Source organism: Carlito syrichta, unplaced genomic scaffold (assembly GCF_000164805.1).
Source record: "Carlito syrichta isolate Samal-C Ts95f unplaced genomic scaffold, Tarsius_syrichta-2.0.1 Scaffold287940, whole genome shotgun sequence".
NCBI lineage: Eukaryota > Metazoa > Chordata > Mammalia > Primates > Tarsiidae > Carlito > Carlito syrichta.
In genome coordinates this window covers 187,834-205,427 of record NW_007232036.1, presented here as the reverse complement: position 1 = coordinate 205,427, position 17,594 = coordinate 187,834, and the positions used below count along the sequence as shown (strand labels likewise).

The 17,594-nt window shown below is 34.9% G+C and overlaps 1 protein-coding gene across 5 annotated transcripts in view; it reads left to right on the top strand.

The window, feature by feature from the left end:
• Nucleotides 1–17,594, top strand: part of C2CD5 (C2 calcium dependent domain containing 5) — a 93,147-nt gene that overhangs the window by 3,721 nt on the left and 71,832 nt on the right. For all 5 annotated transcript variants that reach the window (XM_008053183.2, XM_008053180.2, XM_008053181.2 and 2 more), the window contains exons 2-5: nt 4,979–5,065; nt 12,621–12,792; nt 15,723–15,818; nt 17,074–17,229. In XM_008053183.2, coding sequence (XP_008051374.1) covers nt 4,979–5,065; nt 12,621–12,792; nt 15,723–15,818; nt 17,074–17,229 — 511 coding nt within the window. The remainder of the gene's footprint in view (nt 1–4,978; nt 5,066–12,620; nt 12,793–15,722; nt 15,819–17,073; nt 17,230–17,594) is intronic.

The window sequence follows — 17,594 nt, the reverse complement described above, 5'->3', positions numbered from 1 at the left end:
AACATAAAAAAAAAAAAAAAATGAGCTCACACAGGCCAGTGTTTCTGAATTCTGTGAGATTAAGCACCCCTTTTATATAGCAGGTATTTTGATATCTACCATTAACTATCTTGGCATGATATCCTTTAGCTAATATAACCTATTTCATAATAAAAATCACTACAGTGCTCAAGTTGTAATATAACAGGAAAAAAAATTTTGTTATTATTTCTCTATGGAAGTACTTATTCATTACCATAGTAGAAAACATGAAGTCATCAGATTGAGTCAGTGAATATTTATTGAGCTTTTGTATATATCAGACACTGTACTGGACACTGGGGATATAGCAGTGAATGAAGTGAAAATTTCATCAGATTTCACATTTTAGTGGGAGGAGGGAGTTCATAAAGAAGATAATTAGGTAAAAGATATGGTATGCTAGATGGTAAGAAGTACCCCATGTAGAGAAAATAAAGCTGGGACATGAGTTAGAGAATGCCTTACCTGTGTGTAAAATCACATGCATATGATTATTGTTTACACACTGACAGTTGTGTAGTTTTAACATCTCAGATAGAATTTAATTGCCATTAGTTATCTGATTTTCCAAAATACTCATGGGAAAACAGAGTTGCTTCTTGATTTACATAATGCTTATAGTTCTTGGCAATTATGTAATATTGAAACCCCATCATAATACTTTTATCTGTGAAACTGAGTGTGGTTCTAGGTAGGTTTTTTACCCATGTGACTATCTGGTGGGACATTTAGTCTTCATTGTGGGAATTCTCTTGCAGTGAAGGACACCTAGCCTCTCTGGTCCTTCCTCTCTAAGTGCTACTATTTTTTTACCCCAAAAACACTGCAGAAATTTCTTAATTTTTTAATCACCTTAGGAAGTGGTTCTGTCATTTTTGCAAATCTTTGGCTTGGTGGGGGGAGAGAAGCAGGGTGGATCCTTGAGAAATCTTGATATTAAGAGGTCTATTAAAGGAGGAGAAGTAGGAAGGAAAGGAGAACTAGGAAAGAACTAGGAAGGAAACTGAGATTGAAAGCCAGTAGGTGGGAGAAAAATGTGGAAAGTAATGTCTTAGAAAGCAAGAGAGGAAGTTTCTAGAAAGAGGAAGCCCTCAATTGTCAGATATCATTGAGAGGTCAAGTAAAAAGACAGATAAATCACTGATTGGATAATATGGGGGTTGCTGATCTTGATAAGAGATGTGATAAGAATAGAAGCCTATACTGTAGTGAGTTAAAGATAATTAAAAGTACATGGGAAGTGAGGAAGCAGAAACAGCATGAATAGGCATCTGTTTCCAGAAATCCAGCTATGAAGGGGAGAGGAAAAATAGTGTGGTGTTTGACAAGTATGTGGCTTTTGGTACTTAAAAAAAAATAAACAATAGAACACATTTGTGTGCTAATAGGAATAATCCAGCAGGAAGGAAAATAATTAATGCAGGAAAAAGGGGATAATGAAGGATTACAGTGTAATGAAAGGATACATTGTTTCATGTAGACAGCAAGTAATATAAACTCATAGGAGAGGGAAGTAATGAAACCTAGACTAGTCATGAGAAATCTTTATGTTGGAGGGTGGTAACATCTCCATAGACAGAGAGAAACGTTTCTCAAGTGAATAGGACAAAGCGAAAGGAAGGATAGAGCATGTGTAGTTGGAGGGAGGGTTCTTGTTGAGTAGAAGTGGGAAATAAATCTGACTAGATAAAGGGAATACAGATTAAAAACAGAGTAGTCTGAAAATTAGAGGGAAAAGTCTATACAGTTGAAGCTCTTTTAATCAGTTTGTACTAACTCACTCATGTCAGTCCCCAGTATTCTGCATTCCTTCTGTAAAGCATATTCTTAAACACCCCTATGGGTTATATTATTTGCCAGTGTGCCTGGAATCTTCCTTCAGTTGGCTGATCTACTTTACCAAGATTCAGTTGTGTTTATTCCCAAATCTGCTTAAGTCACCTGTATTTGTTATGGTAATTTATTTAAACCTTATATACATCAGTAAGATGAGTGTAAAAATGAAATGAATAATGCTATGTAAAGACTTATGAAAAGTCATCAAATATTGTTCTTGAATTGAATGGAGAAAAGATTGTAAAAAATATAGGATTCTTTGTTCATTTTTTTTTAACAAGAGATTTTAAATTTTGCCATCACAAACAGAAACTGGAAATCACAGCTATTACATTATGAATGCAGTTTATGCAAAAAAAAAAAAGAATGATGCTGCAGAACTCTAAACAGTGGACCCTTACTCAAGGACCCTTACATCAAAAGACAGAGTGATTTAGCTTGTTTATATATTTTATCTTAAAATGTTTATAGTTTGTCTTATTTTTAATGATTCTCTGATTTAACCATGTTATTTGATTAACTGATTAAGTATTGGTCCTGGTTGCATTGGGTGAGATTCAATGATGAGAAGAGTTTAGGGAGCCAGTGAAGACCAGGTAATACTTAGAGATGATTATTCTTGCAGGAATCCCTACAGTGAATAAGATGGGGTTCTATACAAGGGAAGTATTAATGGAAATATATCTCAATATTAATGTGCATGTTACAAACTGTTGTGTTTCTCAGGACACTTTGAGGAAATAGGGAGATAAAAAGAAAGTAGTATTTAGTGAGTATTTTCTAGGTACCGGACATTTTGCAAGGTCTCTATGTGTATTATCTTATATAATGCTCACTACAACCCTGCTTTTCAGGAGGAAGCAGATTTAAATAACAGGTTAAATAACTTTCTCAAGATAATTTAGCTAATGAGTGGGGAGAGAGAATGTTTTACTTTATTGGAGGAATTGTAGTTAAAATCCCTGATGTACTTTTAACAAAGTTGTAAGGCATTCATTTAATTGCTGAGTAATAAAATCTCCTTTGAATTAAATAAGACCAAATGAACCATAATTTCCCTTTACTAGAAGGGAAATCATCACAGTGTTGGTAAAATACATGCTCTTTCCTTTTTTGTAAAATCCTGTTTTTTTGGTTAATTGCAGTTTGAACATATCAGATCTTTACTATATCTAGAGTGGACAGTTGACCCCCCCCCAAAAAAATAAAAGAATTATAGCATAACTGCTATAGTGGGAATTTATAACTTAAATGATGTGCTACTTTTGGCAATTGAGCCCAAACCCTTGAGTATATTTAGATTTTATAATTTCTAACAACATATATTATAAATCCTAATAACATATAAACTGTTCATATAAAGAGCAGTTTTAGAGAAATTAAATAATAAGTATTTAATCATGACTTGACTATTGAAATATAATGGAAATTAAATCAGTAACTTAAGCAAGAACTTCTTTTCCCTGTTTTTTTCCCTCATTAAGTTTCACTTCTTTAAAACTGTGATTTAAAAAGATGATACAAATAATACATTGGCTATTGTTTTTTCAGTTATTGTGTCATTGAGATCTTCCCCATGACAGTACATATAATTGACTCTGTTCTTTACTAGGGCTGCATGTGACTTATTCAATCACTTTCGTATTGAGTGACTATTTAGATTTTTGTATTTTGGATGCAGGAGGGCTTATTTTCGTGAAAGTACTTCTCTAGGTGAAATTTCTGGAAGTGGATCCAGAATTCTGTAATTGGAATAAAAATAAAGTTATTGCTATTTGAATTTTAATTTTTGACATTTTTGCATCTTAAAATAATGCATTTAAAATATGTAATATATATGCGTGGTTCAAAATTCATAAGATACACCATGAGTCAGATTCCCTCTCACTGCCCTTTCTTTAACCAGTCTCTTCTGCTTACTGTTTCTTGTATATCCTTCTATAAAAAAATCTGTTCATATATAGGCCTATACCTATTATATGTATTCCGACATTTTAAATTTCTTTCTTCCCAAAGAATGTCATATACACAGTTCTGCAAGAAAGACATCTTGGAAGTTGTTCCTCATCAGCAAATGGAGAGATGCTTCATTCTATTTAGTACTGCTTTGTATTGCTTTACCATAGTTAATTTAACAAGTTCCGACTTGATGAATATTTAGTTTGTTTCCATTCTTTTGCTACTATGATGCTGCTTGTATATGTCCTTCATTGTTCACCTCTGTGTGATAAATTCCAAGAATTAGAATTGCTAGCTTATAAAGGGTGTAGGCATGTAAAATTTTGACAGATGTTGTCAAATTGCTCTCTGTAGAGACTTATAATTTATACCTTCATCAACAAAGCATAACAGTGCCTCACCAACACTGTTTCAAACTTCTTGTCCTTTGCAAACCTGATTAGTAAAAAATGTTTTTGTTGTTGGGTTTTTTTTTTTTGAGTCATAATCTCACTCTGTTACCCAGGCTAGAGTGCAATGGGACCCTCATGACTACTATGGCCTCAACCTGCTGGACTCAGGTGATCCTTCCACCTCAGCCTTCCAAGTAGCTGGAACCACAGGTGCACACCACCACACCCAGCCAATTTTTGATTGATTGTAGAAATAAGGTCTTGCCAAATTGCCCAGGCTGTTCTTGAACCCCTGGGCTCAGGCATTCTCTTGCCTTCATTTCCCAAAGTGTTGGGATTATGGGTGTGAGCTACCACACCAGCCAAAAATATTGTATTAGTTTGCATTTCTCTAGAATGAGTGAGGATAATCATCTTTTGATGTTAAAGACATCTGTATTTCCATTTCTGTGACTTGTTTATGTCCTTTGCCCTTTTTTGCCATTGGGTTATTGACCTTATTGGTTTGTTGGAACACTTTAGACATTGGGGAAATTAGCTCTTAGTGATGTGTGGAGCTGCTCAGACAGAGCAATGGGTAATTCCTTGTTCCAGTTGTATTCTCAGGCTTACCTGGAGCACATCTGTACCTTCTTCCCTTTGTCTCAGGTGATGATAGTCTTCTTATCCCCCCATGGTTAATCCTTTTCCCATTGCTTGACTGACATTAAAATATACTTTTATTCACAGTTTTTATATTTATATTTGAGTCATTTCTTATCTGTTTTTAGGTAAAATTTGGTAATACCACATTTAAAACAGATGTGTACCTCAAGTCACTCAACCCTCAGTGGAACTCAGAATGGTTTAAATTTGAGGTAAGTTTTCAAATGTCAGCATTTTTTATTTATTTTTGTTTTTGAGATGACCATTGTCCCCCAGAGATGATAAGAATACCTTTTATTTCAAGTATAGTAGTTTTTCTACACTGTAAAAGTATTTCCTTTTTTGCTTAGCTAGGAATATGGAATTTTAAAAAAAGTATGATACAGTTAAGAAAACAGAATATCTAAAAGAAAAAAATGGGAGTCCTTAAATGTATCGTTATTATTGCAGTTTTTTTTTTTTATCTTAGCATATAGCAGAAATTATGTAAGACCAATGTACGGATTTTAAAACATTTTTGAATTGTGACAAAATATATAGATCATAAATATTGCCATTTTAATCATTTTTAAGTGTACAATTTGGCAACATTAATTACATTCACAGTATTGTGTGACCATCACAACTATTTCCAAAACTTTTTCATTACCCTAAACAGAAACTAAACTTAGTGTACCCACTAAGCAATTTAACTTCCTATTGCTTTTTCTCCTTAGACTCTGGTAACCTCTTTTCTATTTCTTTCTTTTTGAGTTTGCTTATGCTAGATGTTTCATATTAATGGAATCATACAGTATTTGTTACTTTGTATCTGACTTCTTCCACTTAGCATAATGTTTTCAAGGTTCATGTATGTTGTAATATAGCAGAATTTCACTCCTTTTTATGGCTGAATAATATCTTATTGTATGTATATATCACATTTTGTTTATTTTTTAATTGTGTTATTTTTTGTTGTTGAGTTGTAAAAAGTTATTTATATTTTCAGGGTATTAACTCCTTATCAGATATATAATTTGCAGAAATTTTCTCTCAGTGGAGTGGGTTGTCTTTTTAGGTTTTTTTTTGAGTTGGAGTCTTGCTCTGTCGCCCAGACTGGAGTGCAGTGGCCACTCCCGGCCACTGCAGCCTCAATCTGCTGGCTCCGGCAATCCTTCCACCTTAGCCTTCCGAGTAGCTGGAATTACAGGCATGCGCTACCTCGCCTGGCTGATTTTTTGATTTATTGTAGAGATGAGGTCTCGCCAAGTTGCCCAGGTGGGTCTCAAACCCGCGGGCTCAGGCAATCCACTCACCTCAGCCTCCCAAAGGCGCGGGATTACAGGCTGAGCCACCGAGCCCGGCTTGTTTATTTTTTAATTGTGTTATTTTTTGTTGTTGAGTTGTAAAAAGTTATTTATATTTTCAGGGTATTAACTCCTTATCAGATATATAATTTGCAGAAATTTTCTCTCAGTGGAGTGGGTTGTCTTTTTAGGTTTTTTTTTGAGTTGGAGTCTTGCTCTGTCGCCCAGACTGGAGTGCAGTGGCCACTCCCGGCCACTGCAGCCTCAATCTGCTGGCTCCGGCAATCCTTCCACCTTAGCCTTCCGAGTAGCTGGAATTACAGGCATGCGCTACCTCGCCTGGCTGATTTTTTGATTTATTGTAGAGATGAGGTCTCGCCAAGTTGCCCAGGTGGGTCTCGAACCACAGGCTCAGGCAGTCCACTCACCTCAGCCTCCCAAAGCGCAGGATTACAGGGTGAGCCACCGAGCCCAGCTTAGTTTCTTGATAATTATTTTTGAAGCACACAAATTTTTAATTTTGATGAAGTCCAGTATATTTGTTTTTAATTTGATGGCAAAGAATCCATTGCCAAATCCAAGGTCATGAAGATTTACCCCTATGTTTTCTTCTAAGAGTTTTATGGTTTTAGCTTTTATATACAGGCCATTAATTGATTTTGAGTTAGTTTTTGTAATGGTGTGAGGTAAAAAACCAACTTCATTCTTTTGCATGTAGAAATCCAAATGTTGAGTGCATTTGTTGAAGAGACTCTTCTTTCCCTATTGAATGACAGTGTGCACAGAGACAGGAAGTGGTTACATCTAAATGGGTTATATCTCAGGGAACTGAGGGGACATCTCCAAGAGTGGAGTCTCCTGTCTTTTCACTCAGGTCCCTCTTCCCACCTGTACTTTCCCACACTGCTTCCTTTGAGGTGTTTGAGCCTAGAGGACTACCCTCATCTCTTCTCCCTATGTGCTCTCCTTAGGAAATCTGTTGTGTTGCTGTTAGGAAGTGTGTTTCATGTTATGCCTAGCTACTTCCTTGCAGTTTCTGTTCTCTTTCTCAGCACATCTATTCATTTTTTTCATACATCAATTCAGTCTGTTGACATGCCTAAATCCTCCGAGGGATTCCAGGCACTGTACTAGGCTTTGGGAACAAGAAGATGAAATATATATTAAAAAATACAGTTCCCACTTACAGAGCTAGCTCAGACATTGATGAAGTGTTTTACACATGTTACTTCATTCAGTTCTCACAATACCATGAAGCACCTTTAGTTTTACAGATGGCCAATGCAGAACTAGCTAAGTGGAAAAGTGAGTATTCAAAGCAAAGTCTGTCTGACTTCAAAGCTATTACCAGACCACTATACCTCCATTTTCCACATTACAGCTTGAAGAAGGGTGTTCCATTCACCCCACCACCCACCCTCCTAAAATTAGATAAATATCCTTATCACTTATTGGTCACTGTGTCAGTAATGTTTTCCCCACCTATTTTAGTCTTTTTTATTGCTGTATCCTTAATACCTAAAAGGGAGTGTAATAGGCTCTAAGTAAATACTTTTTTTTTTTTTTTAGTTGGAGTCTCACTCTGTTGCCCAGGCTGGAGTGCAGTGGCACGCTCACGGCTACCCCAGAGTCAACCTGCTGGGCTCAGGCGATCTTTCCACTTCAGCCTTCCAAATAGCCGGAACTACAGTCACACACTACCATGCCTGGCTAATTTTTTGATTTATGGTAGAGATGAGGTCTTGCCAAGTTGCCCATGCTTGTCTCGAACTCACAGGCTCAGGCAATCCACTCGCCTCGGCCTCCCAAAGTGCTGGAATTACAGGCTGAGCCAATGAGCCTGACCAGCAAATATTTGTTAAACATAGTCCCCATCTTCTCTGAAACCACTTCCTTCACCTGTCAGCCAGAAGTGAGATTTTCGTTTTTGGAATTTCTACTACTTAGGAACCTTGTGAGGATGTCCCCTGCTGTTTCATGCTAGCCCTTATATTGGGTAGCACTGTGGCTGCTGTGCTTTCTTTCTCTAAAGCAGTTTCATAGTAATTGTGGAGTCTGGGTAAAGTTTGGTTCTTGCAGGCAAGGCGTGTTCTTTAAAGAGAACAAGGGAAGGAAAGCATTGGTTTTTCCTGAAAAATGCTTTGATCATGCCAGGTAACCGACAAAACTCATATATGGAAGATTGAAGAAATGACACTAGGATTTCTAGACACTGCTTGGGTTATGGTCTATATTAGGAGAATGATCTTTTTATTTTATTTTAAAGATGTGGGGTACAGTTCAGGATTAGGTACGTAAGTTGTCATTGTACAGGTGAAGTTTCGACCTCCCAGTGAAGTTTGGTCCTCCCTTTGGTCCTTACTTTGCCTGGTTTGGGACCAGGTATCCTTATTAATGTTATATGCCCCCTCAAACCTTCCCTCCTTTTCATGTAGTATTATGATAAATGTTCAGGTTCCACTTAAGAGTGAGAACATGTGGTACTCAGTTCTTTGTATGATAGAGTCTAAATCCATCGAAGTTGCTGTGAAGTTCCATAATTTTGTTTTTCTTTATAGCTGCCTGATATTCCATTGTTTATATGTACCACATTTTTAAAAAATCCAGTCCACTTTTGATGGGCAGCAGGGTTGGTTCCGTAGTTTTGCTATTGTGAATACTGCTGCAAAATACATGTGTGCACAGATATCTTATTTGTAGAATGATTTGAGTTCCTCTCGGTATATTCTCAGAGGGGGAAATTGCTGGGCCATATGGAAGGTCGAGTTTTCGATCTTTTAGAAATTGCCACACTGTTTTCCACAGAGGAAAACTAGTTTGCACTAGCTTACACTCCCACCAACAGTGTAAAAGAGTTCCCTTTTCTCCCCAAACTTTCCAGCATTTTTTGAGTCATTAATGATGGCCATTCTGACTGGAGTTAGTACCACAGTGTGGTTTTGATTTGCATTTCTTTGATGACGGTGAGGCTGAGCATTTTTTCATGTATCTGTTGGCTGCTCGTATATCTTCTTCTGAGCAGTGACTATTCATATCTTTTGCCCACTTTTTGATAGAGCTGTTCATTTTTTTCGTTTTGGCAGATTTGAGTTCCTTGTAGATCCTGGATGTTAGGCCTTTGTCAGATATGCAATTGGCAAATATTTTTTTTCCAGAGGATGATCTTTCTTTTAGTGTTGGAAGACACATTCCATAGAGGTTTGGATAGCAAGCAGCAGCCTTTTGTTGGAAATGTTTAGAGGTCTGAACTTGGAGAAAACTTAAATTTTAATTCTGGTGCCTGCTTCTCATTTTGAGCCTCTGTTTCTCCAAACATGAATCCTTTTCAGAGGAGTGTTGAGGTGGCTAAGAAGCATGTTTTCATTGGAATGTCATTATGTGTGTTAATATGAATTAACACTAGTTAAAAATGGAATATTTTAAAGTCACTCACAGGTTTTGGATGATCACTTGGGGTTTAGCCGAAAGTCAGTTTGAATATTGGCATTTTGGGATATATCTTTGTGTTCTTAATTAATGTATTTGTAGAAGTCTAAGTGGTGTAAGTGTGCTAAAAAAAATAGAACTGCAGTTGAAAAGCTTTTTTGCCAAACTTAAATCTCACTTTATATAGGAAAGGTTACCTCATCTGTAGAGTCAGAGCATTCAAGGATAGTGGCAGCTTTTATTTATTATGTGGAATGTAGTTGTGTTTCTGAAAAGAACTAATTCATCACAGTAGCTTGGTGGTTGCTTGGCTATGTCTCATTCTTCTACCAAAAGGACTCAGTTGATGAAAACTATTATTCCTAACCTCCCAGTAGCTTTCACCCAGTTCCAACCATATGGATCTTTCTAAGGAAGGTAATTTCTACCTTCATTTATTCTGGCTTTTTAAAAAATAGAGTTCCATATTGTCTGCTAGAATATTGGGCTGGAAGTCAATACGTTTTTTTAAACTTTGCCTTTGAGGCAAGTTAAAAAAAATATCTGTTGGATATAAATGTATGGGTTTATTTCTGGACTCTACATTTTATTACATTGGTCTACATCTCTTTTTATGCCATTAACATATTGTTTGACTACTGTAGCTTTCTAGTAAGTATTGAAATCAGGAAGTATGAATCCTTCAACTTTGTTCTTCTTTATGTGTTTAGTTGACTTTTTTTTCTATCATGAACTGTTTTGATTCTTTTCTCATTTTCTTTTGTGTGTATGTATAGATTTTTTTAGAAGCTGTTTACAAAATGTCATTATTTTGAAAGACCCATTATTGCATATGTATTTAATCTGTTGTGTCATTTTAAACTACATTATTCAGATAAAAATGTAGAAGTCAGAGAAAGTAATCAGAGTAACTTGCATACATGACTTCAGATGCAATTAGAATTACAAAGTGCATCATTACCCTAGCAAAGCATTCAAATGGTTATATAGCACTATTTTGGTAACCTGCTACCCATAACCTAGAAAAGGTTAAAAACAAATAGTCTTGGTTAATTATTAATTATGTTGTTATTAGAAGGGTGGGAGAAGACAGACTTCATGTATAGTGTAATTTTCATGATACTAGAAAATTAATATTTAAGAAAATGATTTGTCATTTTATTGATGGCATAATGGTAATTTTTAAAGCTTAAGGAGTATGCAAACAACTTATTTTAAAAATATAAAAAATAATATGTTTGTACTTATCTGAAATAAAAGACGTTTGCAATATTGAGTTTTAGAAACTAAATTTACCATCCATTTCCCTTAAAATGTAGAAAGTTACTTCTATAATAGTGTATATGAAGTGAAAAATGTGCTTAAACTGTGTTTATGGTTAACATTGGTTGTATAGTTCTTTTTAAATCCTGTTTATCAGTTGTGAATTGCATTTAGTTATATATATTGTGAATACTCAGCTGTCTTATACATTTTCTCTCAATTCATAGAAATGTTGAGTCAGGCACTGGAAAGGTAGTATGGTAGCTACCAGTTATTTGAGACCCAGGGACCTGTCTATCTCTCTTCTCTATGGTAGATACATAGCCTGTGGCTTCTCTTAAAATGATTCAGGGTCACTTTAGGCTCTAAGATAGCAGTTGGAGTTCCAGTGTTCCAGACTGGCACTAAAAACTAGAGTGAAGGAAAGTCCAGGAAGGGAGTTGGGGTGGTGAGTTGACATAACACTTTTCAGCCAAGCAAGCCCCCTTTTAAGAAGTGCCAGGCCCAGTGCTGTGGCTCATACCTACAATCTCAGCACTTTGGGAGACCAAGGTAGAAGGATTGCTTAAGCCCATGAGTTTGAGACCAGCCTGGGTAATATAATGAGTTGTTGTCTCTACAAAAAATAAAAAAAAAATAAGCCAGGTGTGGTGGCACTCAGTTTGCTGCAGTACATCTATCAAGAACCTTTTTCTACTGCTCAAGGCAGTTTTTGAACTTGTCAATTTTGATGCTTTTTATTGCTTCTGCTGTTTTTTGTTTCACCTCTTCTACATTGGCAAAACATTTTCCTTTGAGGACTTTTTTTTAATATGAGGAAAAAACAAAAAAAAAGTCCCTTGGGCCTAGATTGGTTGAATAGGGAGCGTGGGGTAAGGGGGTCATGCTGTTTTTGGTGAAAAACTGCTGAACACAGTGTAGGCAGCCATCATGAAATGGGCAAATACATTGAAAGAATATCCAAAAATAAATTCACTGAATCCGATCGCAGCCTCTCACAACGACACTAGCTGGTATACTGGTACTTACCTAGCAAGAGAAGCCTGTACTATAAGGTACCTATCCTCCAAAAGATAATTCTGTGTGTTTTTGGGTCCCCCCCTTGTATAATATATTTTATTCTAGTCACTATATTTAATGAGGATGACGTGGTATCCAGAGGATGGCAGCCAAAATGGTGAAGGTGTCTTCCATGACGGAGAGAGAGTTTTTGCCATGTTCTCCATCACAGTCCCTCTGTTTGACACAGTGGTAGCATATGGTAAATACTTGAAAATGACTGAGTAAAAGAAGGAGAGAAGGTAGACATTTATTTCATGAAATTAACTCATGAACTTAGTTTTTTCTTACACATAATGTTAGTTTTGCATACAGTTTTATTCTCTGAAATTGTTCTTAGAAATTATGGAGTCATTGTACTTATTATTAGCATTCTTTCTCTTTTTAGATAATATGTTAACTCTTAAGCATTTTTGCTATATAACCTAGGAAGAGTAGGGCAATATAGGATAATATGTAAAAAATGGAGTTACAGATTTTTTGGTGTTACTCATCCTTCTGTTGTGCTTGATTATGATAAACTGTACTTTTTTTTTCCTTCAGAAAGATGGTATTTTGTATAGAAAAAGGAGTCATAATTTTTTTGTGTTAATCCCTCTACCTTTGTGCTTAGAAATAAATGTGTAAGATTTCTTTTCCAGAAATAAGTCATCTTTTCCATTTTGTGTATATACATTTATGGTTACTAAGATTTTAAAACTACATAAGATTTCATTTTAAGGTATACTTTTAGGTGGATGATGAAGACTTACAGGATGAACCTCTACAAATCACAGTTCTTGACCATGATACTTACAGTGCAAATGATGCCATTGGTAAAGTGTACATTGATATTGATCCATTACTGTATAGTGAAGCTGCAACAGTCATCTCAGGATGGTTTCCAATTTATGATACCATACATGGTAAGGAACAATATTTTAAGAAGAATCACAATCGTAATCTTTTTCATTTATCCTTAAATATTTTTGTACTATACTTGGTGGTTTTTAAAATATATATATTTAAAAGATCCTTTTTTTTTGAGTTGGAGTCTCACTTTGGCGCCCAGACTGGAGTGCAGTGGCCGCTCCTGGCCACCACAGCCTCAACCTGCTGGGCTCCGGCGATCCTTCCGCCTCAACCTTCCAAGTAGCCGGAATTACAGGCATGCACTACCACACCCGGCTGATTTTTTGATTTATTGTGGAGACGAGGTCTCGCTGCCCAGGCAGGTCTCGAACCCACGGGCTCAGGCAATCCACTCACCTCAGCCTCCCAAAGGCGCAGGATTACAGGCTGAGCCACCGAGCCCGGCTTAAAAGATGCTTTTAAAAAAATAGCCAAGTAGTATTGAAGTATTTTTGGTGGAATTGTTACTTCTGTGAATGTGATTTGAAATAATGCCTGCTAAGTTTGTGCAAAAAAGTAAATGCATTATTTAAAAAATAATCTAGTATTGAAACTATGTTTCTAAGACACATTTTCAAGCTGATAATATTGATTTTTTTCTAGCTTAAAAATTCTTTGAAGGCTTTTTGTTGCCTGAAGCAGGGTTCTCAAATTATGGGCTAAGGACACATAGGGGTCTCTGAGATTCTTTCACAGGGTCTGTGAGTTGAGAACTGTTTTTAACATATATTTATATGTCATTCATTATTTTCATTCTCATTTTCTCACATGTATACAGAGGAGTTTTCTAGAGGTTTTATGATATATGATGTTACGTACATTGAATGCAGAGTAGAAACGAGAATCTTTGTTTCATTAACTAGGCATTATAGAGAATTGCAAAAATTTAGCACAGTGCTACTTATCACTAAATTTTTGTCTTTGAAAATAGAGTTATTTTTATTAAAAATGTTGCTTATATTAACATAAATGAGTTTATTATTATAACTTTAAATTAAGCAATATGTATGCTTTTTAAAATTCCAAATTTTAATTTTTAATATGGTAAATATTGATAAATGTAACGCACAATAAGCAAAAACTCTTTAAAGTCTTCAATTGTTTTTAAGATTGTAAAGAAATCCTCTGATTGAAAGGTTTGAGAAATGTATAATGTGTCTTTAGAATGGCAAATGAACCTACAACTGCTACTTGCCTTTCATTTTTCTGCCTTTTAAGATATTTTTAATCTGGCAATTCCATTGATAGTAGTTTATTATAAGAAAATAAGATGTTCGGTAAGATTTATGTTGCTACGATAAATAAAAAAAAAAGATTTATGTTTCTTTATTGTGACATTATTTATATTTTATTATTTACTAATGTTTAAAATGATAAAAATTGAAAAACGGTATTTACTTAAATTAGGGCATATATAGATTGTGAGTTATACAGTAAAAAAAATTATGCTTTCAGAAAAAAATTATAAGGAAACTTGCATGGTATATTATTACTTGCAAAATTCAGGTTATAAAACATACAGTGATCCAGAATTTGTTTAGAAACAAAATAGTTGCAAATATGAGATATCACTGCAGAAACTGTCAGAATATGTGATAAAATATTTATTGCTGGGTAGTTTTATTTCCCGATTATAATTCCATTTGTCTTCTTTGTCCTTTTATTGCCTTTTAAAATATTTTCTACAATGTATATGTATTTTATTTGTAATCAGGAAATAACATCCTGTAAAATGTTTGTTTTTAATATTGGTAAACTAATCTGGACTTGGATTAAAAAATCTGTATGAATGAATAAATTTTCCAAACATTTCACATTAAATATTATTTATAGTTTGGGGCCTTTTGTTGGGAATATAATGTTTTAATATTTCAGTAGTTAAATTAGTAAGCCACTTTTCTTAGGTTTTTCACTATAAGTATGAATTTTACATAAAGTCAAGAAAGAAACAAAAATACTTAGTAAATGTTTAGATATAAGGGCTAGGTCATTCTTATTTATCAGAGCATGTTCCCTTATTCTTGGAATTTTTTTGGTTAACTTATTTTAACATATCCATTGACATGACTAAAACTTCTTTTGTGTTATATTAAATTCTTGCATTCATTGTTTAGAGTATACACTTTGGGATCTTAAAGACCTGAATTTTAATCGTGTCTCTGCCACTGACTAGCTGTTGACACTATGTAACTTTTTTCACTTTTATTAATTAAATATTAACATCTTCCTCTGTAAAATGGGGCTGATACTCCTATAAAAATTACTTTGTTGAGTTGATGTGAGCACCAAAAGATACTATAGGTAAAGCATTTTGTATATCATCTTTCAGTGCTCAGCAAATCTTATCACCATCATCATTGTCATCAATTTAAATGGGAGTCCTTTCCAGTTAGTCTTGGTTCAAATATGTGGAGATTTGCCGTAAAAATAAAAACTATTCATTTTCTAGGGCATACATGTTCTGTCTCAGAAAATGTAATACAGGAACTACTGAGAATGAAAATAATTAGGAAACAAAGTTAGCTTTATTATTATGATCGATACTTTACAGATGCTCCTTGGAGTTACCCCCTGGTAAATCCATTGTAAACTGAAAATATCGAAAACTGCAAATGCATTTCATACACTTAATCTACAATAGCTCAGCCTAGCCTACCTTAAATGTGTTTAGAACACTTACTTCAGCCCACAGTTGGGCAGTATCATCTAACACAAAGCCTGTTTTATAATAACATGGTAAATATCTCACATAGTTTACTGAATACTGTACTGAAATTGAAAAACAGAATGGTTTTGCACCATTGTAAAGTCAAAAAATGATAAGTCAAATCATTGTGTATCAGGAATTATATTTTAAAATTATTGATTGGCACTTCTTTGCTTAATTATTTAATTGTACATTATTTTCTTAAGGAGCAACTTGATTTTTCTTTTGGATTTATAGGTATCCGTGGGGAAATCAATGTAGTTGTCAAAGTAGACCTCTTCAATGATTTAAATCGGTTTAGGCAGTCGTCATGTGGAGTCAAATTCTTTTGTAGTAAGTATATACATTATAATAGGACTCATTTAAGAGGAAATTTAATACTGGTTAAATATGGAAATCAAATTTTAGAAGCCTAATAGAAAAGGTGTTATACTTTGGTGTTAATGTCAAATAGAAAATTGTTAATTTCCCAGAAATAGTTACTGTAGCTCTGGGACTATTTATCTGATTTCAGAGTAAATAGCATTTAATTTTTACAAGTTTATAGGAATTTTGGTTAAAAAAAAGTGGTGATATTTTACTGTAGTATAGCATACTGAAAAATAAGAGCAGAACACTATAGCTAAGTACTATGGTGCTACCCCACGTTTCACAGGCTTCTATAGATAGGGTGCTCTGGGAAAGCCATGAAATATATGGGTCTGAATTAGCCCTTGTAGGTAACTCACAGCCAGCCAATATTAGTAGGGTTAAGTTAGCTTCTATACACAAATACCTGTTTTAAGAGATTAGTTTGGTGTAGATGTTCTCAGACTCTCCCCTTTTTCAATCTCACCACATCTTATGTAAATCCAATGACATTTGGATTTAAATAATTCTTATTATTTAATGAGTCCTATTAAATGAGTCTATTAAGTGTAGTGACTATTAAACCACTTCAGCATCTGGCCATGGGTTATTACAAACTGCAAGGCTGCACGATTCCTCAGGTTCTGTCAGAAAGATAATGGTTTGAAGCTGGTCATGGTGGCATGTGCCCATGGTCCCAGCTACTGGAGAGGCTGAGGCAGGAGGGTCACTTGAACCCAGGAGTCGGAGTCTAGCCTGGGCAACACAAAAAGACATTGTCTCTTAGAAACTAATAAAATACAAAAGAAAGGTAATAGTTTGATTTTTGAGGCTGTTATATGTGGTGTGCAGAAGTACTTTGGCAAAGGCCTTTGAATAATTAAAAATTTTTAAAAATCATTTTCTACTTTCTATCTGGCCTTAATTTTAAACTTTGTATTGAATGCTATTTGATGTGGTTTATAACTCTTTTCTAAATTATAAAATACAATTTATATTTACTGTGCTTCATGAGAAAGGTGAGTAAAGTGAGGCCTCATGAAGGAAATGATTGTTTCAAAGAATAAAATGGGTCCCAGAGGACTGATTGGAAGTATTACTATTATAATTACACTGAGCTTATCACAGTGAAAGATGTTCTTGTATTATATATCCACAAGGTAAGAACTTAGATGTGCACTTAAAAAATGAATTTTACCTTTTGATAAACAGAAGCATAATAGATCATTTGTTTTAACAGCAACATCTATTCCAAAATGCTATAGAGCTGTTGTAATTCATGGATTTGTAGAAGAACTTGTGGTCAATGAGGACCCAGAATATCAATGGATTGATCGAATTCGCACACCAAGGGCATCAAATGAGGCCAGACAGAGGCTGATTTCTTTAATGTCAGGTATTAAAAATAAACAAAACTTCATTACCAGTTTTCTTAATACTCATACATTTTTCACTTTTCTTTGACATGTTGCCTGAAATTTTACAATGAAGGCTATGAATTATAAGTGACAGATTTCCTACTCCTGGTCCCATCATCCTTAACACACACATACGATGTCTCCTTTTAACAAGTGGAAATCTGAATCAGAAGTTTGTAGCTCCTTTCTAAGTAGGTAGTAAATGGAAATTGTGTTCTTGAAGTGGGGTAGTAGAAAGAGCTCTGAGCAAGAAGGTTCAGGAAGGAGCTGAGCAGAAAACCAGATCCTAGTTTTTTTCTCTCCAGTATTTATAGTAATCAGAGCTTAGGCAAATCACCTACAT